Source organism: Bufo bufo, chromosome 5 (genome assembly GCF_905171765.1).
Source record: "Bufo bufo chromosome 5, aBufBuf1.1, whole genome shotgun sequence".
Taxonomy (NCBI): domain Eukaryota; kingdom Metazoa; phylum Chordata; class Amphibia; order Anura; family Bufonidae; genus Bufo; species Bufo bufo.
Genome location: NC_053393.1, coordinates 232,187,113 through 232,209,838, shown reverse-complemented (window position 1 = coordinate 232,209,838; position 22,726 = coordinate 232,187,113). Strand labels below are relative to the sequence as shown.

Here is a 22,726-nt window from a genome sequence, read left to right as displayed (position 1 = left end):
CGTAGTGCCACTTCAATGGCTAATCGATTGTAATCCAGCGCATCTGGGTCCCCGTTAAAAGGTTCCGGATCTTGAGAGCCGTCGTCCTGGAGCAGGAGGGGTGATGTCGCCGCCATATTGGTAGGCTGTGAGGCGAAGGGGGAAGCCGGGCACTGGGATCCCACCAATTTCTGGCCACTGGGAAGTAAGTATCGCTCCATGTGCAGTAAGTGGGATCCCCCGATGTATCGGGGAAGAGAATGCTATGCAGGCTCACGTTAAAGTCACTCGTTAGATCAGTGCCGCGGAGGAGCTCTTCCCTTTGCGTTCTGACATGGCAACGCCGGAACCGTAAGTCGTATATGACTGTTTGATGACTTCTTATTCAAGGTGAATTGCCATTTTGACTATTTTTTCTGTTTGCCATATGGGATAAATGTATATTTTATTTATATTTATAGATTAAATTTTAATAGTTTGGTCCAATGATGTTTATTTTTTTATTGTTTATTTTTATTTTGGGGAAATTGTGAGTGGTTTTAATTTTTAGATATATATATATATATTTCTTATATTTTAAAAATATCTTTTTTTTACACTTTTTTTTATAGTTCCCATAGGGAACTTGAACAAGCAATCAGATTGCTTCTCTCATAGAGTCCAATGCATTAGCATTGGTGTCTATGAAACTAACAGTATGTTTCTGTGTCGAACGAACATATGTGCAACAGCCTTGGATCATTCAGGAGGAAAGAGGCTGCCACACACACAATCTGTCTCCCCCGATGCCAGCAATTGGGAGCCGATGCACGCACGTGAGCATCCGCTTCTGGTGTTTTGCGCCCCGAGATCTTGTGGTTACATTTGACCTTGGCAACTGAGGAATTAAGGCTAGGTCTACACGACGACATGTGTCGCACGACAATAAGTCGAGCGACAGATAGGGTACAACTACACTACAACATTTGTCGTGCATCATTTTCTCGCACCAATGTTGCGCATCAATTTTTATAATGATAGTCTATGGTGTCACTATGCGACATGCTGCGACTGCAGTGCGACAGTCGCAGAATAATCCATCTCGAATGGGATTTTTGCGACTGTCGCGTCGCAGTCGCAGCATGTCGCATGTACCAGTGCAACACCATAGACTATCATTATAAAAAGTCATTGTGTAGACCTAGCCTAAATGTCTATCATTGACCATATTCATTAGCCCCAGGTGTCTGCTGTTTAAAATTCCTTTAATTCTTGTGGAACACCTAAAGTGTTAACAAAATTTATAAAATAATTTTTTATATAATGTGGGGTGTAGTTTCTAAAATTTGGTCACTTTTGGGTGGTTTCCTCAAAGTCCCTTCATAACTGAATTGGACCTTAAAAAAGTTGGTTTTGGAAATTTTCTTGTAAATTTGCTACTAAAATTGTAAGACTTCTAACGTCCTAAAAACATAAAGTGACATTTACAAAATGATACCAAAAAAAAGTGGTGAATGTTAAGGTATTACTATTTTATGAGGTATGACCATCTGTGTAATAAGCAGAGAAATTCAAATTTAGAAAATTGATGTTTCCAAATTTGCCTTTTTATTTTACAAATAAAGATGAAACATATCAACCTAAATTTACTGCTGGCATGAAGTACAATGTGTCTCAAGAAAACAGTCTCAGGATTTGTTGGATAAGTATACGCATTCCAAAGTTATTTATCACATAAACTGACACGTCAGATTAGCAATATTTGGCTTGGTCTGTCGGGTGAAAACAATCTGTGTCCTGAAGGGACTAATAGTCTGAACATTTTCAAACACAGCAATACCAATTTTGTTTATTTTTTATGAGGTTTATTTTTTATATATGGAATTGGGAAAGGGGTCCCCTTGAGAAAGCAAAGTGAAATATTTGTCGGGATTGTTTGGTGCTCCCTACTGGTCTGTATAATTTATTTCTTTACATGCATATTGCTTTTATTTGATATATTTCCCCTTACCTTCTCATTTCCTGGGATTATGTGGGTTTAACCTTCGATACAGCCCTTTATTTTGGTCACATTATCTCTCGAGTATTTATTAGTGTGGTAGCACCATACAGTATTTTCATGGAGTTATTCACTCCCTTTTAACTATGTGTGTATTTTAGTTATCATGTTTTTCAGTCATATACAGTTTCTGGGTATATTTGGGCTAACTGGAACATTGAACCTTATCTACGCAGTAAAGCTGTGCCTCAGTTTCATTTTTCCAAAATTGGAGATGTCTAAGTAATGGGGGCAGATTTACTAAACCTGTGTATTGGTTAGAGAGTGACTCCTGTTGGATGATGAATTTGTCCCATCTTTAGCTATATATCACCTGCACGGGTGTAGCTAAAGTCTCATGGGCCTAGGTGCAACAGTTCAGTTGGGCATCCCTTCCCTCAGTGCTTTCTGGCAAGGGGCAGGGGTGTCCCTAGCCTTTCTGCTGCCTGATGCAAAAAATTTAAACGGTGCCTCCCCCATGCCAAATTCTCTACCTAAGCCCTTCCCTCCAGCCCTACTGTTAAAGACATACTTGGAAAACATTACATACAGCGCTACAAAACATACAGGGTAATACAGCACCACATACCTCTTACATCCAGTGACATCTCAGATGTAGATGTTCTCTTTCCTCATCTTCTCTATTCAGACCAGAACACTTCATCTCTTGTCTCTGCAAAGTTTGACATCTCAGACATCTTAGTTTCCTACTTCCCAGCTTTTGAAACCCCATCCTACCACCACCAATACTGTGTCCACTGTGCTTCACAGTACGATATTGCAGAAACAATCCCTCTGAAAATACTAGTGCCCCCCCTCAATAATAAAAATAAATAATAGCGGCCAGTAAATAGTGTCCCTAATAGTGTAAACATAAAGTTCCACAAAAATAATTGTGCTAAGATGATCCTGTGCCAGGGTGCCCCTTACTAGTAGCACTGCTCCCAAAACTCCCAACAGTAGCAATTAGAGATGAGCGAATTTCTCAAAAATTTGATTCGTTTGGTTCGCCGAATTTTCAAAAAAGTTTGTGTTGACGTCACAAGATTATTTTGCGCTTCCTCTGATTCGTCTGACCCCAAAAAAACGTATCCTGACTGTTGAGCTTCGGTCTTCACATGGTCAGTAGTCCATCAGTATTGCTAAGGCCAAAAAAAGAGAGAGATGACACTTGAATGGAATATTTGCACGTCTTTTTTGTGTTTTGTACCCACTCCTGCTTTTGGCTACCAAATCATAAGCCAATTCTGATGCAAAATAGGGACCATGTCATACAGGCCTTACTGCCTGCTACATATACAGGATCCATTGTGTGTCTCATTTTTCCTTCCTTCCGACATATCAGAAGACGGCTTAAATTAATGGTGATATCACCCAGGCCAAAAAAGCAAATAGTGGCCCATTCATGGAATGGGAAGGGTGGGAACAGTATGAGAAGTCCACAGAGTGGCCCAATGACATACAGGGAGTGCAGAATTATTAGGCAAGTTGTATTTTTGAGGATTCATTTTATTATTGAACAACAACCATGTTCTCAATGAACCCAAAAAACTCATTAATATCAAAGCTGAATATTTTTGGAAGTAGTTTTTAGTTTGTTTTTAGTTTTAGCTATTTTAGGGGGATATCTGTGTGTGCAGGTGACTATTACTGTGCATAATTATTAGGCAACTTAACAAAAAACAAATATATACCCATTTCAATTATTTATTTTTACCAGTGAAACCAATATAACATCTCAACATTCACAAATATACATTTCTGACATTCAAAAACAAAACAAAAACAAATCAGTGACCAATATAGCCACCTTTCTTTGTAAGGACACTCAAAAGCCTGCCATCCATGGATTCTGTCAGTGTTTTGATCAGTTCACCATCAACATTGCGTGCAGCAGCAACCACAGCCTCCCAGACACTGTTCAGAGAGGTGTACTGTTTTCCCTCCTTGTAAATCTCACATTTGATGATGGACCACAGGTTCTCAATGGGGTTCAGAGCAGGTAAACAAGGAGGCCATGTCATTAGATTTTCTTCTTTTATACCCTTTCTTGCCAGCCACGCTGTGGAGTACTTGGACGCATGTGATGGAGCATTGTCCTGCATGAAAATCATGTTTTTCTTGAAGGATGCAGACTTCTTCCTGTACCACTGCTTGAAGAAGGTGTCTTCCAGAAACTGGCAGTAGGACTGGGAGTTGAGCTTGACTCCATCCTCAACCCGAAAAGGCCCCACAAGCTCATCTTTGATGATACCAGCCCAAACCAGTACTCCACCTCCACCTTGCTGGCGTCTGAGTCGGACTGGAGCTCTCTGCCCTTTACCAATCCAGCCACGGGCCCATCCATCTGGCCCATCAAGACTCACTCTCATTTCATCAGTCCATAAAACCTTAGAAAAATCAGTCTTGAGATATTTCTTGGCCCAGTCTTGACGTTTCAGCTTGTGTGTCTTGTTCAGTGGTGGTCGTCTTTCAGCCTTTCTTACCTTGGCCATGTCTCTGAGTATTGCACACCTTGTGCTTTTGGGCACTCCAGTGATGTTGCAGCTCTGAAATATGGCCAAACTGGTGGCAAGTGGCATCTTGGCAGCTGCACGCTTGACTTTTCTCAGTTCATGGGCAGTTATTTTGCGCCTTGGTTTTTCCACGCGCTTCTTTCGACCCTGTTGACTATTTTGAATGAAACGCTTGATTGTTCGATGATCACGCTTCAGAAGCTTTGCAATTTTAAGAGTGCTGCATCCCTCTGCAAGATATCTCACTATTTTTGATTTTTCTGAGCCTGTCAAGTCCTTCTTTTGACCCATTTTGCCAAAGGAAAGGAAGTTGCCTAATAATTATGCACACCTAATATAGGGTGTTGATGTCATTAGACCACACCCCTTCTCATTACAGAGATGCACATCACCTAATATGCTTAATTGGTAGTAGGCTTTCGAGCCTATACAGCTTGGAGTAAGACAACATGCATAAAGAGGATGATGTGGTCAAAATACTCATTTGCCTAAAAATTCTGCACTCCCTGTAGTGGTGAGGTGGCGACAGCATGAGGAGACCACAGAGTGGCCCAGTGACAGAATTGGGAGGTAGCAGCAGCATGAGGAGACCATAGAGTGAAACACTGACATAGTTTTGAGGTGGCAGCATCATGAGGAGACCACAGGGTGGCCCAATGACAGATTGTTGAGGTAGCAGCAGGATGAGGAGACCACAGAGTGGCCCAGTGACAAAGTGTGGAGGTGGCAGCAGCATGAGGAGACCACAGAGTGGCCCAGTGACATAGTGGCGAGGTGGCAGCAGCATGAGGAGATAACAAAGTGGCCCACAGACATTTTGGTGAGGTGGCAGCAGCATGAGGAGACCACAGAGTGGACCAGTGACAGAGTGTTTAGGTAGCAGCAGCACGAGGAGACCACAGAGTGGCCCAGTGACAGAGTGTTGAGTTGGCAGCAGCATGAGGAGATAACAAAGTGGCCCACAGACATTTTGGTGAGGTGGCAGCAGCATGAGGAGACCACAGAGTGGCCCAATGACAGAGTGTTTAGGTAGCATCAGCATGAGGAGACCACAGAGTGGCCCAGTGACATAGTGGTGAGGTGGCAGCAGCATGAGGAGACCACAGAGTGGCCCAGTAACATAGTGTTCAGGTGGCAGCAGCATGAGATGACCACAGAGTGGTGAGGTGGCAGCAGCATGAGGAGACCACAGAGTGGGGAGGTGGGGGCAATACCAGTACCAGCTAAAGATGGTGGGTGTCAGTAGGAGCAGCAGGTGTGTGGCATCAGGCGGGTGGCAGCATCAGCTGAAGTAGGTAGCCAGAAGAAACAGGTCTCTTTTGACAAAGTTTATGTGTGGCACCATGGATGATCTAGTCTGATGCATCAGGCACTGGTGTGTGGAAATCTTGGCTGCTCCAAACCTGATTCATCTTCAAAAAGGTCAGTTTCTCCACATTTTGGGTGGACAGGCGTGTTTTCCTTGGGGTAACTATGGCCCTTGCCGCATTAAACACCCGCTCTGATGCCACAGTGCTGGTGGGACAGGAAAGCTTGTCCAGGGCAAACTCGGCCAGTTGCGGCCACAAATCGAGTTTGGCTGCCCAGTAGTCCAGGGGATCTTGAATGTGTGGTGGCAGGGTGCAGTCTAAGTATGCAACAACCTGCTGGTTCAGGTTCTACTCCATGTCTACCTACTGCTGCTGGTGAGTAATTTCTTTACTGGGCGGGTGAAGAAAACTGCTCATCAGCGACTCTAGACTTAAGTTGCTGCTGATGGAGCTTTTCCTGCTTCTGTTTCCCCAGCCATGGCAGTGTAACGTGATTGCAGAGGGCCCCCCCCAGTCAGACCTGAATGAGGATGGGCGATGGCGCACATAGGCAGCAGCCAACTGACTACATAGAATGTCTCGTTCAGTTTGTCCTCCCTCTCATCAGGTGGAAAAAAGGTAGCAAAGGACTAACATGGTGGAGAGCCAGTAGTTATCTGATGACAATTCGGCTGTCACTGCGCAAGCAACTGAGCATGCATCGGGCTATTTGTATCTGTGTAGAAAAACCACCCATTTCTCTACGCATTGCTTGTGCTCCAATGTCCTCCTCCTCTTGTTCAGCCCCCTCAGGGCTCATGTGGCCATGAGATGTAGTCGCCATGTCTCCTGGCCAGACAGATTTAGCAGCATCTGCTCCAGGACATGAAGCAGTAGAATGACGTTGATCATCTCGTAGTCCTAGCGACTGACAAATAAGGTAGCCTCCTCAAAGGGCAGGTGTCACGAATGAGCTGCTACTGGCTAACATGGAAGTTACACAGGGGAGAACCTCTGTCCGCTTGTATCATCAAGAAATTGTTTATGGCCTTTCTCTGTTCATATAGTCGGTCCAACATATGGAGGGTGGAGTTCCAAAGGGTGGAAACGTCGCATATCAGCCGATGTTGGGGAACGCCATTCTGCTTTTGCAGCTCAAGGAGTGTGTGCTTTGCAGTGTAAGAGTGGCTGAAGTGCATGCACAGTTTCCTGGTCATTTTCTAGATGTCTTGCAGATAGGTGAAAGACTTCAGGAACCTCTTTACAATCAGATTGAATGCGTGCGTCATGACCTCCTTGACGCAGCGCTGACACCATGTTTTTCCCATTGTCGGTGACCATGCTTCCGTTGTTGTCGAGGAGAAATCCAGGATTCAATTTCTTGATGAATGACGCGTAGCAGTTCCTCCCCTGTGTGACTTTGTTTGCCCAGGCAAACTAGGTGCAGAACAGCATGGCACCGCCGTGCCCTGCACATGTGGTATGCTGGAGGAGCACTGTGAATTGTCCCTGCATCAGAGGCTGAGGACACGGTGGAGGATGAGGAGGCAGAGGCGGACATTGTAGCAGGACCAGCGGTTTGAGAACATGGAGGCAGCAGCGACGTCACGTGACCAAGTTGTTGGTGTGGCTGGGCAGGAACCACATTTACCCAGTGGGCCGTAAATGGCATATATTGTCCTTGATCGTAGTTACAGCTCCACACGTCTGGGCTACCATGCACTGTGGCGGACACCGACAGGCTCAAGGACTGGCCCACTTTCTGTTCAACATAGGTGTGCAGGGCTGGTACTGCCTTTTTTGCAAAGAAATTATAGCTTGGGACTTTCCATCTCTGCTCGGCACAATCCATCAGTTCTCTGAAAGCTACAGTGTCCACCACTTGGAAAGGAAGGGACTTCAGCACCAGCAACTTGGCCAGGAGCACGTTCAGCTTTTGCGCTGTTGGATGAGTGGAAGCATAATGTTGTCTTTTGGCAATCGCTTTGGTGATCGATTGCTGACAAAATGACTGATGAGGAGTAGGGGGACGAGGAGCAGGAGCATCAGGACCAGTAGATGATGGGAAGGATAGACAGCTCCCTTCGGCTGAGGTGGTGGAGCCTTGACTTGCGGAAAAAGGGTGCGGGCCACTGGGTGATGCAGCTGTTGCTGCGGCAGGCTGGACCACTACATTAGCACCACGGTTCTCTCAGGCCACTCTCAGGCCACTTTATGGTGCGGCAGGTGAAGGAGCGCATCAGGTTCCTGTGTGACGCTGCTGTGGCGGGGACCCGATGTGTGACAAGGCAGCCCGATGCCATGCAGAGGCTGCCCAATGCCTTTCATGGCATGGGGACCTGCCTTCTACGGGTTCCCAAGAGATCCACCCTCAGACTGGGTCTCCTAGGCAACCTGTTAGTGTATTACTCTTTGTAATCGACTAACAGGCAATGCATTGCAATACAGATATATTGTAATGCATTGCAGAGGGGATCAGACCCCCAAAAGTTGAAGTTCCAGAGTGGAACAGAAATACAAAAAAAATTTAAAAGTAAAAAAATATGTTTTCAATAAAAAAAAAAAAGTTTCAAGTTAAAAAAGAAAAAATGCCCCTTTCCCCTGATTTTATAATACAAAAAATAGAAAAAAAAACAAAAACACACATATTAGGTATCGTCGCATCCGTAACCGGATCTATAAATATATCACATGATCCACCCTGTCCGATAGACACCATAAAAAAGCAATTTTTATCACCTTACATCACTAAAAGTGCAACACCAAGTGATCAAAAAGGCATATGCCCCCCAAAAAATTACGAATCTAACCGTCACCTCATCCCGTAAAAAATTAGCCACTACGGTACATAGGACTATGGAGACACTAAAACATGATTTATTTATTTTTGTTTCAAAAAAAATTGTGTATAAAACCTAAATAAATTAAAAAAAGTATACATATTAGGTATCGCCACATCCGTAATGACCTGCTCTATTAAAATATCACATGACATAACCGCTCAGGTGAACACTTTAAAAAAACATTAAAAAACATTTTTTTGTCATTTTACATCACAAAAAGTGTAATAGCAAGCGATAAAAAAAATCATATGCACCCTAAAATAGTACCAATCAAACTGTCATCTCAAACTGAAAAAAATGAGCCCCTACATAAGACAGTCGCCTAAAAAATTAAATAAATCTATGTCTTTCAGAATATGGAGACACTAAAAAAATTTTTTTTTCAAAAATGCTTTATTATGTAAAACTGAAACAACAACCCAAAAATTCAGTTTTGTCGTGTCCTAAAGGGAACCTGTCATGTGGATATTTGATTATAATCTAACTAATTATATACAATCATTAACTACTAAAAAGTGCCTTAGATGTATTCACTTACTGGTGTGACAGATGGTTATCTCATAATATACACACAAAGATGCCGCATGCCGCATGCTAATGAGTTGATTTGAGTCCAGCTCGATGTCAGTGAGTCCAGCGTTTTTTTAATTCAGAGATATAGCCACTCCCCAGCTCACCTGCTGCTGATTTATATAGAAAAAAACTGTAAATTAGCAGCAGGTAGGCGGGAAGAGTCAGGAGCTCATGAATATTCAGGACTCATCATTATGAGCTGGAGCTTTTCAATACAAGATGTTGGCAGATTGCCTGGGTCAATTAAAGAAAGTGACCCAGCATTTTGCTAGGAGAATCAGTCACTATATTTATGCCCTTAGTTAGGACACCATAAAACTGGTGACAGGTTCCCTTTAACAACCTGCTCCATAAAAATAGCTCCTGATCTAACCTGTCAGATGAACGTTGTAAATAATAAATGTAAATAAATAAATGTTATCTTGCCTCACAAAAAGTGTAATGCAGAACAACCAAAAATCATCTCTACCCTAAAATAGTACCAACAAAACTGCCACCTTATCCCATAGTTTCCAAAATGGGGTCACTTTTTTGGGGTTTCTACTCTAGGGGTGCATCAGGGCGTCTTCAAATGTGACATGGCAAGTTAAAAATTTTCCCTGTGAAATCTGCCCTCCAAAAACCATATGGCGTTCCATTCCTTCTGCGCCCTGCCGTGTGGTCATACAGCAGTTTACAACCACATATGGGGTGTTCCTGTAAACTACAGAATCAGGACAATAAATATTGAATTTAGTTTGGCTGTTAATCCTTGCTTTGTTAGCGGAAAAAAATTATTAAAATGGAAAATCTGCCAAAAAAAGTGAAATTCTATATCCATATTCAATTAATTCTTTTGGAACACCTAAAGGGTTAACAACGTTTGTAAAATCAGTTTTTTAATACCTTGAGGGGTGTAGTTTCTAAAATGGGGTCACTTTTCTGGAGTTTCTACTCTAGGGGTGCATCAGGGGAGCTTCAAATGGGACATGGCTTCAAAAAAACAGTTCATCAAAATCTGCCTTCCAAAAACCATATGGTGTTCCTTTCCTTCTGCACCCTGGCCATACAGCAGTTTATGACCACATATGGGGTGTTTTTGTAAACTAAAGAATCAGGGCAATAAATATTCAGTTTAGTTTGGCTGTTAATCCTTGCTTTGTTAGCGGGAAAAAATGATTAAAATAGAAAATCTGCCAAAAAAAGTGAAATTCGGAAATTTCATATCCATTTTCAATTAATTCTTGTGGAACACCTAAAGGGTTAACAACATTTGTAAAATCAGTTTTTAATACCTTGAGGGGTGTAGTTTCTAAAATGGGGTCATTTTTGGGTGGTTTCTATTATGTAAGCCTCACAAAGTAACTTCAGACCAGAACTGGTCATAAAAGTGGGTTTTGAAAATTTTCGGAAAAATTTCAAGATTTGCTTTTTAACTTCTAAGCCTTCTAACGTCCCCAAAAAATAAAATAAAATGAAGTAGACATATGGGAAATGTAAAGTAATAACTATTATATGAGGTATCATTATCTGTTTTAAAAGCAGAGAAATTGAAATTTGGAAAGTTGCAAATTTTTCTAAACTTGTGGTAAATTTGGTATTTTTTTATAAATAAAAAGAAAATATTTTGATTCAAATTTACCACTGTCATGAAGTACAATATGTGATGAGAAAACAGTCTCAGAATGGCTTGGATAAGTAAAAGCGTTTTAAAGTTATCACCACATAAAGTGACACATGTCACATTTGCAAAAATCAGTCTGGTCCTGAAGGTGAAAAATGGCCCGGTCCTTAAGGGGTTAATACACCACAAAAATGTCTATAAAGAAATGCACGTTCACCACAAAACGGCTAATAAGACGTATGTATAGTTCCTATTAATATATCCCGTAAATGGCTGTATCACACAGCACTTGCACTCCAATAACAAGCAAGGTTTGCTGGAACTACTGAGCTATCATATAGTGCAAACCTAAAAGCATTAGTATAACAGCAATTTGGATTCCCAATCATTGCAGCAAGGTGTAATAGAATCGCTCCTATTACCCAGGCTGTACACTCCCCTACTGAACCCTGTTCTCCTCCCTATACTTTCCCTACAGCTTGAATAATCTTTTCCTGAACGTCTAAATCCATTTTTCAGCACAATAAAGTGTTTCCTAGCATTGTTCCTAGCGCCTTTCACATCTCCCACTGCACTAAGTACACTGGAAAATGGCAGCATCCAAGATGGCTGAGGCTATTTATATGGCTGTGACATCACAGGGGCTGGCTGGCTGCTGATTGGCTGCATGCATGGCATTGTGGATGATCCCTCGTTCCCAGAGTTCTTTGCTCCATGTCCTAACATGTGCAGCAGCCATTTTAGGAAAAAAAGCGATTCGTTACCACAAAGCATGAGTAAATTTAACTTCGGTGCGAATCAAATTTTTCCTGAAATTCGAATCGAATTCCACTTCGTCAACTTCGAGTGCACAAAATGTTAATAGTGCCCCTAGTAGTAAAAATGTCCCCCATTGTGCCCCAGAAGTAATAATTTCCCATAGTGCCCATACCATTAATCATGTTCCCCATAGTGCCCCAGTAGTAATACAGTAATTCTCTTTATAATGTGTGCCAGTAGAAAAAAAATGCCCCCTTAAAATATGTGCCAATACCAAAAATACCCCCTTATAACGTGTGCCAGTACAAAAAATACTTTAGTACAACATGCGCCGGTGCACCCCTTATAATGTGCACCAGTGCAAAAAATACCCTTATAATGTATGCCAGTGCAAAAAAATACTTCCTTACAATGTGCACCAGTACAACAAATACCCCTTTATAGTGTGTGCTAGTACAGCAATCACCCCCTTGTAATGTGTGTCACTGCAAAAAAAAAATGCCCCCTTATAATGCATGCCAGAGCAAAATATACCCCCTTACAATGCATGCCAGTGCAAGAAATGCCCCCTTAAAATGTGTGCCAGTACCAAATATGCCCCATTCTGTGTGCCAGTACAAAATATGCTCCCTCTTTGTGCTCCCAGTAGAGCCAATGTTCTCACAGCGCCCCCAGTAGATGCCCTATAAAAAAAAATAAACTCAAATACTTACCTCCATATAGCTCCATGCAGCTTTTTTCCTGAGCTGTACACTGCACACGGCACTCCTGAAGCCTATCAGAGGGAAAGATGGGGCAGGGAAACATCATTCCTTTGCCCCGCCACATCACCTAACTATCACCTTCTTGAGGACAGCAATTAGGCTTGAGCAAATCAAGCTTCGGATCATAGATCCGAAGTCGATTCATTCAAAAACGTAGTTTTTAATGCTGTTTTCATACAACATTAAAATGTATTAGCTCCGTGTAGGCCAACTTCATATCTCCCGAAGTTGCGCAAGACTTTGGCAAATTAGTACGGTATTCCTATTTTAAAATAGGAATCCAAAGTGGGCTTTGGTACAATACATTTTAATGCTGTACGGAAACAGCATTAAAAACAAAGTTTTGGAATGAATTGACTTCAGATCCGAAGCTCAAGCATAACAGCAATACATAATTGAAGGTGTGCCACTAGCAAGAGGGGCCCTGTGTGCCCCCCTGGCTTAGGGACACTGAGTCCCCTATACCTATGCCCCTGACCACCTGGTTGGCTTAATTTGTATTAACGTTTTGATGCACATGGCGCAACTTAAACCACGCCACATCTCATCAAGCCACATCCCTTTTACGCTAAGCCATGCTTTCTTGCAGATGGGGTCCAAAACTATCCAAAACACATAATAAAATTGGCACAAGGCATGCAGACCAGTTTTTTGTGGGGTGATTTAAGCCAGAATTCTGGCATGCTTAGCTTAGTAAATCTCCCCCATTGCATAATGTCACTATTAAACAAGTATCAGACAGGTGATTGCCAAAAGCAGTATTATTTTATTTTCTTCAATTTTTGCACAATATAAACCCCAAAAGAATACAGATAGCTTCATATGCATAGAATTTCAGTTGCGCAAGTCAAGTCACTTAACCTTCTGTAAATCTGCAAGTGTGTGATAATGAGAGGTAATGAGCGGAAATTACTTCAGCACCTGTTTAAATAACTGGACTAGTGAAAAGGGAATTTGTTTGGTTCACCGGTTATTTTTTGTTTGGTTTGGCCATCTCAGACCCATCACATTAGAAACTTCCAAGTAATGGAATCATTTCTATAGTTATGAAACTTTATTAAAAGAAAAAAACTTGTTATCAAAACAATAATGTAATAGCGCCATCAAAAAGCACAGGTTTATTTAATGCTACTAAAAGCATTTTTACTGCAGATGTGGAGGAGACTGTCTTATCCGGTTCAAGAGGTGTATTTAAAGACTCAAGTTTCTCCTGGTGTGTTTGGCACATTGCAGTTATTTTCATTGGCAAATCCTGTCTTGTTCTTTTTAGATATAAAGTGGACGGAGTTTACACAAGATGTCATAATCCCAGAAAGACCAAGACTGAATCATTGCAAAAGTTTAAACATGGGTAATGTCTGTATTTTCTTATGATAACTGATACTGTAGAATTGCTTGTTCTCTTGAGGACTTGCAGAACTATTTTGTCATCTGTCACCTGCCAGTTTTGAAAAAAAAAATCAATATGGGTGAACCCCAAAAAATTAGATGAGTCACAGATGTATCATGGAACAGGAATCATGCTGGATACCAAGATGTTTCTTTGAAGTGTGTACCACTGTTTTCATCTGATGCATAACACATTGAAAAAGGAGAAAGGGTAAAAGTTCAAGGGTCAAGAGGAATAATAGTATATTACACAAATCTGTAATGTGAACAGTGCAAATATAAAACCTAATAATTATGTAAAAAAAATGCAAAAAAACATTAGTATCAAGTAACTGGATGCATAGACAAATTGATAAAAACAGGTAAGAATGGTGAAAAGACCGACTTATACATAGGATGTCCCTGTCGTGTACAGTGAATGAATGATTCAAAAATAACATTTTAATAATCAGCTTGTTGGGGTTATCCTAGAATACTTGATTATATCACAGATCATGATGGAAAATTATTTGGGATTCTTGAAATATGTTATTAATATGTAGAAAGAACTTCTGTAGCATCATTGTTTCCTTGGTGATACAAAAGCTAAAAGGGAACCAACTTCTGGCAATAGAGCTACATCCAAACCGCTGATCAGCGCGGGTGCGGGCCGTTCGATCCTGGTGATCAGTATAGCAAGTGAGGATAGGCCCTCACTTAATAAAGGCTGGACAACCCCTATGAACCAAGGAGTATGATTTGCTAAGGTATATAAAAGTCTGGATGGTGTAGAAAGTTAGTTGTAGTTTTTTCAAATGTGTTACCAATCTGTTGAAAACAGTGGCATGCTCTTGATATACGTAATCTGAGTGTTTACAAGTATGCAGCATCATTCTCGTTTCATGAGGCACCCCAATTTTATCCACTTTTCTGGGGTCATACAAACTGATTCTGTGCTCTGAGTACGAATAGAATCCATGAGGGACAACCAATAGATTTAATACAAAAAAACTACAGTAATTTTGTGCCTTTATTAGCGTAATACCACCAGGTGATCTTCTCTCTTGAAGGAAATGGACAGAACTATTCTACATTTTTACAGAAAATATTAACCTAGTAGAGTCTTTTTAGCTTCCTCCACAGTTTTTTCTTAATGGGGTATTCCCATCTTAGACAATGAGGGCATATCGCTAGGATATGCCCCCATTGTCTGATAGGTGGGACCCACACCTATATCGAGAACGAAGCGGGGAGAGCTGTGGCTGGAGGACCCCAGATTTCTCGGGGTCCGTCCACCACCAAGCCCTAATCCCCACCTCTCCCATAGAAGTAAATGCGAGCGTGCCGCACATGCGCGGCCCATGCTCCGATTTATTTCTATGGGGCAGACGGCAATAGCCGAGCCAGTGCTACTTTCGGCGACCCGATATAAATGAATAGAGGGCTGCTGCGCATGCGCAGTGCGCCCTCCTTCACTTTCAGGGCTCCGTTCTCGATATAGGTGTGGGTCCCAGCGGTGGGACCCGCACCTATAAGACAATGGGGGCATATCCTAGCGATATGCCCCCATTGTCTGAGGTGAGAAAACCCCTTTAATTTGTATACTGGTGATACATTTGTAATTTTGCAATTGTAAGAATTTTCTTTCTTTTTTTTTTCAGATCGCTGCAAATGTAAAACAATCAAACCAAGTCTCAATATGTACTTGGCAAAAAATTACAGCTATGGTAAGTGATAGCAAGACTGTGCTTATAGCGGCAAAACAAAGATTAGGGCTTATGTACATGGCTGTATGTCATGCATCTCCGTTTGTAGGAGACGTTATTAAACAGAAGAAAATGTTTCATCAGACTCCCCATATATTGAGAATTTCTCCATATACACCAAGTCCCAATGAGTCTGTATGTTAGCACTCGTAGGTTATACAGGTGTGCACTAAAGGGGACTACTAAAGGTTTTATATCAAATTGCATGAGCACAGCAGCCACAGGGGAAATCTGCCCAGGTCTAATCAGACCCAGCAGCATTCTCCTAGAATTAGCATCCTGGCAATTGTGACCAGTCTCATGATGAACGGGATGAATAGAGGCAACACCACTGCCTCTATTCTATACACATCACCCACTGAACTCTCTATAGGAGACAACAGAGAAGACAGAAGCAAAACCACCTCTGCCTTCTGTTTTGAGTCATCCGCTGTCTTTTCCAGTAGGGGACCCAACATTCAGCTGCTCAATTGCTTAAACAGGGCGGTCTGTAACCCGTTAAATAAAACAAAATTTTTACATTGATTTTGACATTTTTCAAAACCTATAAAACCCCTTTAAAAGGGTATATCCACCAATATGAATTTATAATTTTTTTTGTGCCATACACCTCAAGGGCGTTGTACTTATGAAATGTAGAGAGGTTTAAATGCATAATATGAATAAACAATAAAAAAGGTAAAATATATTGGAGATGATGACAAGAGTAGCAGACAAGAGGAAAATCGAGAAGAAGGCCTTAGAGGACTGAAGATGTAGGGGGCCGGTTGTGGACTGTGGAAGGCAGTTAGATTCCGTCTACTATATAGTTTCTGGCACTGGTAACTGCCCAAAACAGCTGGCCGATAGGGCTGCAGTGTGTCGGACCCCCACCTATCTCATACTGAAGACATATCCTGAGCATAGGTCATCGACATCTAAGTATTATAAAACCCCTTTAAAAGCAACCTGTCACCATGAAAATGTGCAGTCTAACCTACCGGCATGTTTTAGAGCAGGAAGAGCTGAGCATATTGAAATATAGTTTTATATGAGAAGATTCAGCAAAACAACTATTTTTGTACAAAGGTAGTTGTCAGTCACAAAGACAGAGAGCCCACATGACTTCTAAGAGCAGAATGGGCATGAATGTACATATAGAAATAGCTGTTTTGCTGAATTATTTCCTATAAAACTGCCAAAAATTTGTTTCCTATAAATCTGCTCATCTTCTCCTGTTCTGTAACACGCTGCCTGCAGGTCAAACTGCATTTACTTGGTGACAGGTTCCCTTTAAGCAATTAAATGGGTTGTTCACATTGGGGGCCCCTTGAGCAGACCGTCCAGCATGGACAGACCTGTGGAGGGAATAATACTTATCAGATCCCTGCCTCTGGATTCTGGCCCAGCTGCAGGTTTCAGGTCTCCCTGCGTCAACATCTGGTTTTTTTGGGGTCACGTGGCCACTGTGTCTCCCATGCATCATGTCACTGGGTCATGTGATACTTGGAAGTCAAGTCACTATTGCAGCCAATCTTTGGCTGCAGCGGCCACGTGACCCATGTCAAGCCGAATGTTGACTCAGGTATAGTGCCCTGGAGCAGGGATACTTTTAAGTCTGGACATTTGCCCCTGTTTCCCCTATGCAAAGTCATTAACTCCTAACTTTATTTCACTTTAAAGGGTTAACTTGAACTGATTTATACTATTTAATATTGTGTAGCTGCATTTTATATGTTTGTTGCCACCTATATCTTGCTCATTGCACTGTATTTGCACAGCACTGTGGAAAGGGTTAATGAATACCGAGAGACTTTTGGGACTTTTGGACTGTAATGCAAGTTAGGCTTCATGCACACGGACGTTTTTTTTTTGCGGTCCGCAAATCGGATTTCCGTTGTTCCGTGATCCGTGACCGTTTTTTCGTCTGTGGGTCTTCCTTGATTTTTGGAGGATGCACGGACATGAAAAGTGATAAAAAAAACTAAGTCAAGTTTGCATTGAAAATGATAGGAAAAACGGACACGGATCACAGACACGGATTACGGACACGGATGACAATCTTGTGTGCATCCGTGATTTTTCACGGACCCATTGACTTGATTGAGGCTGTGAACCGTTGTCCGTGAAAAAAATAGGACAGGTCATATTTTTTTCACGGACTGGAAACACGGATCACGGACGCGGATGCCAAACGGTGCATTTTCAGATTTTTCCACGGACCCATTGAAAGTCAATAGGTCCGCGGAAAAAAACGCAAAAACGAAACAACGGCCGCGGATGCACACAACGGTCGTGTGCATGAGGCCTAAGATATAGACAGAAGTTGTAACATTGTAACTGTTTGTGCTGAGTTTCTCCACTCCACCCCTCCCACTAGAAGGTTCCAGTTCAGCCAGAAACTGTGTATAAGGAGAGCAGTCAGAGCCCCTAGTGTTCTGCAGTTAGGGAACAGTGATAGCAAGGGGAGACTCTGCCAGACTATTGAGTGACCAGAAGAAGATCCTGAGACAGGGATACTCGGCCACAGACCTTGGATCATCAGCCTTTGGCCAGGGTACCAGCCTTCTGAGAGAGAGAGAGGGACAGCTAGCTCAGGTCTTTCCACAGCATCAAACTCTTTTTCTCCCAGGGAGGAGACTGGAGAAGCCAGCCCTATGCTTTCACCTGTATTGTTTTGCACCAGGATTCCTCCAGTAAAGAAGCACACTGGTTTACTGCAGACTCTGATTCTCTGAACATATTTCCTATTGCAGCGCACGACGCCTTACCATCCCTTCCAGAGAGCAGCAACACAAGGTGACACCACAACGGCGTCTGGGGGACCCAGCATAGCGTTGGGGCCACCCCCAAACCCGGGCACTGCACAGGGAGACCTGAAAACTGCATGGATTGGGGTGTGCATATCACTAGGATAAGTCATACCTTACTGATCATTGGGAGACTGACAACTCTGACACTGACTGATCTCTAGAGCTGGTTTCACGTTAATTATACCCTGTGTGGTGCTAGGCTTGGAGTGGTGCTCTGCTATAACAAAATACACAACATTTTTAAATGTATATTGTTGTTTTCTAGTAATCCATGCAAAAGTAAAAAGTGTCACTAGAAGCAATTGTAATGAAATAACTACAGTGGTGGAGGTGAAAGATACATTGAAATCTTCAACATCTATTCCTCGATCCCAAGTTCCTCTTATTACAAACTCATCTTGTCGGTGTCCAGAGTTACTTCCTAACCAGGATGTACTTATCATGTGCTACCAGTGGCGTTCAAGGTGAGAAATGTTGCTATATTATCAAAAAAGTCTTGCACAAAAGCCTTTAGAACAGAAAATATTCCATTGCTCTGAGGTAGTATGTAAAGGTCCATTATAATGTTTATTTTAGATTGTTGGTGTCCTGCTCCTACAGTAAATGGTTAAACCAAAAATACACTATCCATAATAATGGGTTTTCATTTTTTTAAAACCCGCACCACGCATTTGCACCCCAGAGTTTCTGACCAAGTGGGAAAGTGAAATAATTGAGAGCTCCTTACGGCTTATGCGATTGTTGTTGGACCAGGAGCGGGTAAACTTGGAGACGATTGGGAGATTACTGAACACCCAGGTGGAAACAGCACTGGGATTCAGAGACCACCCAGAGTTGAGCTACAAACTAATGTAGAGAGGTTCAAGTCCAACTTAGTGGAACGTAAACACCGACAATTTATCAAGGATTTGTCGGATTTTAGGAATAAGACAGCGTACCTAGTAGCGCAGTCTACCGAGAAAGCCTCCGCCAGTGAGGGTTCGGCATCTGAGGCCGAAAGCTCAGATTTGGAGTACCATCAGTCCCAACAATACCAATACTCTAGGCGTCGAGGTAACTGGAGAGGCAGGGGCCGAGGTAGAGGGAGAGGACAATATAATCAGAGGCCTCAGACAAGAGGCTACCCATCAACAGGCCAAAGGTCTGGGGCATCATGGGGTACACAGGCCCCCTCCCGCCAAACTGTAAGAACAGACACTACCATCGACCCAGAACCAACAAACAGGCTAATGATGACCTCAAATGGGACCATGTTATCAGATACTGCCTCTTCATCTGGTACTTCACCAGCTGTAAACAACTCTTCTTCTTTTTTAGGCCCACCCCCCTCCAACACTTATATCCTGAGGGACCGTACGCAAATACAGTCCCAACCCGTCAAGAAGCATTGACCTCATCAGAGGGTCAGCCCGTGATTCCTAATCTATCCGGGATCAATTTATCAGAGGTCGAGCAAAAATTACTCAATAAAGGACTATCTTTTGTGCCAACTACCCGCTTCTGTCTTTTTGATTGGGTAAAGGATCTTCACTTATTTGTGAGAAAACTGCGGTGGCGCAAGCTATTTTGCGCATCTGACAAAAAGAGGAGCATCGAACTTGGACTTGATCCAAGTGACCTTATTGGTTACGATGCCCTAGTGGATCTTCTGGATGACAATGATCGTCCTCCGGGCCAGGGCCCATTTACGAGCCTCCGAAATAAGAGCACTAGGATGCCTCCCAAAACATTGGGGGAGGCCCACATTGACCTGTTTCTTAAATAGGGACCTGGGGAATCTGACACCGATACAGGCAAGCGGCGTGAAAAACTACACACAGAGGGAAATGGAAATATTACGGGATCTTAGCACCAATAAACAACTTATATTTAAGCCTTCGGACAAAGGGGGGAATATTGTTGTTATGTCCAGCGAACAATACTGTGACATGTGCATGTCGCTCCTATCTGATGGATCCAGCTATTAGTTGCTCAAGCTGGACCCAACTCAGCTGTATGCGAGGGAACTATCCCAGATCCTACAGGAGGCCCTTGAGGGGAGACTTATTGACCGACGTGAATGTGATTACCTTGAAATATCTAACCCCCGGGTGGCCACCTTCTATTGTCTCCCCAAGATTCACAAGGGTACGGTCCCCCTCAAGGGTCGACCAATTGTATCTGGGATAGGGGGCCTTACAGAACACATAGGCACCTATATTGATAAGATCCTGCGCCCATTTGTGATGTCTCTACCCTCATATCTACGCGACACAAATGATCTGTTGAAACGAATAGATGGCATCTCATTGGATCCAGGTGTGTGGTTAGCCTCCAACGATGTGGAGGCTCTCTACACCTCCATTCCACACAATAAGGGCTTGGCAGCAATCAAATACTTTTTGGATACCAGATCAACCGATCTCAGGGAGCACAACCATCTCGTTATCAGACTCTTGGACTTCGCTTTAAAGCATAATTACTTTGTATTCAATGGTCGGTTCTACCACCAGCTCAGGGGCACGGCGATGGGGAGCCCCTGTGCGCCCACCTACGCCAACCTGCTCCTGGGCCGGTGGGAAGACACCATTGTCTTTACAGAAGGGATTTAGAGATGGACCCGCCATATAATATCTTGGTCGAGGTTCATCGATGACATCCTGTTATTCTGGTCGGGCACCGCGGAAGATTTTGATGGGTTCATGAAGGACTTGAATGTTAACCACATCGGTCTATTTTTTACCCATGAACTACAATCCAAAACAATCAATGCCCTCGATCTACAGATCAGCAAGAACATGAATAATACACTAACTACCACCCTGTTCCGCAAATCTACCTCAACAAACAGTTTATTGAGGTGGGAGAGTTTTCACCCGAAACCGCTCAAAAAGGGGATCCCTAAGGGACAGTTTCTGCGGATCCGCAGGAACTGCTCCGATCCAACCGAGTTTGACAAGCAAGCCAGTACTCTATTCCATCGGTTTAAACAGAGGGGGTACTCAGAGGACTGTCTCTATGAGGCTTGGAACTATGCAGGATCCCGTGATAGATCAACATTAATCCACTCTGTAGGGAAGAAGAAAGCATCAGATGAAGTGATTAGAATCATAGGGACATATGACACTGAAGCTAACCAAGTCCATCAGATCATCGGACGGTATTGGTCACTGATCAAGTCTGACCCTGACCTGACTGATCTTCTCCCGGAGCATCCCTCAATTACCTTCAGGCGAGGCCGCAGTATAGGAGATCAACTGGTACACAGCCACTTTGAACCAGTCCCCCCCACTGGTACGTGGCTAGTGGATAGGAGAAATGGTACCTACAGATGTGGAAAGTGCAAGGCTTGTTCCTTTATAACAGTAGGCCAATCCTTCACAAACAGCGAACAGACCCATACTTACATGACCCGTAGTTTTGCGAATTGCAATACAGTTGGCGTGGTCTACATGGCCCAATGTATATGCAGCCTTAGGTACATCGGCAAAACGTGTAGAGCTTTTAAAAAGCGGATTTCGGAGCATATTGGCGATATTCGCCATAAGCGGGACAAGCCTCTGTCCAGGCATGTGGTTTTAAAACATGGAGGAGACCCAAAAGTGATAAGCTTCTCCATGGTGGAAACAGTGAAACACTCCATTAGGGGAGGAGATATTGACACTATCCTGAGACAGAAAGAGTCAAAATGGATACATATGCTCAACACCATGTCACCTGCAGGACTGAACGAAAACATTGATTACTCCTGCTTTCTCTAGCCAGCCATATACTATTTTTGACATGGGGTCGACATATATATCTTGAGCACTGTAATAACTCTAAGGGGAGGATATGTGGCCACCCCCACTATAGTGCCGTTTTGATCCATCCCATGTAGAACATCAATTTATATATATATATATACACACCATCAACTCTACTTACTAAGATAATAGAGTATCCACTAGTAGCTTTGTTTAGCCTGCAGTATCTATATCCCTGCCTACTGGTGCGTACAGTATATGTACCGTGTCCCTATGGATTAATACCTGTATTATCCCCATTCTATGAATCCATACCATACTGGTTTATGGTCCGCGCATCTATACTGCGCTATTTGCCTGGTATTTTTATTTTTTTTTTTCAAAAGAGCTTTATTGTAAAATAGTTATCAAATACAGAGTACTTTTGAAAAGGAGGTGTGAACTCCATTATATCAAAATTGTTTTACAACAATAAGCATCCATCAACATAATAACAAGAAATAGGATGTATGTAAACAGAGCTATATATTTTGATGCACATGTCCGCAAGTTAGAAGGAGGTCATAGATGGGATAGATGGGATATGGTCTTAGAGGTCTCTATAGGATCTCCAATCTCTCCAAAGGATTGTGAATTTTTGGTGTGCTCTATTTTCCCAGGCTGCTATTTCCTCAAATCTATATAGGGATTCGACTTTGTTGAGCCAGTGATCCACAGATGGGACATTAGGCG

At 42.7% G+C, this 22,726-nt stretch overlaps 1 protein-coding gene across 1 annotated transcript in view; it reads left to right on the top strand.

The window, feature by feature from the left end:
* SFRP4 (secreted frizzled related protein 4) overlaps positions 1-22,726 on the top strand; it is an 80,233-nt gene that overhangs the window by 36,499 nt on the left and 21,008 nt on the right. The window contains exons 2-4 of the mRNA XM_040432409.1: positions 13,614-13,694; positions 15,373-15,438; positions 18,535-18,733. Of these exons, the coding sequence (XP_040288343.1) occupies positions 13,614-13,694; positions 15,373-15,438; positions 18,535-18,733 (346 nt within the window). The remainder of the gene's footprint in view (positions 1-13,613; positions 13,695-15,372; positions 15,439-18,534; positions 18,734-22,726) is intronic.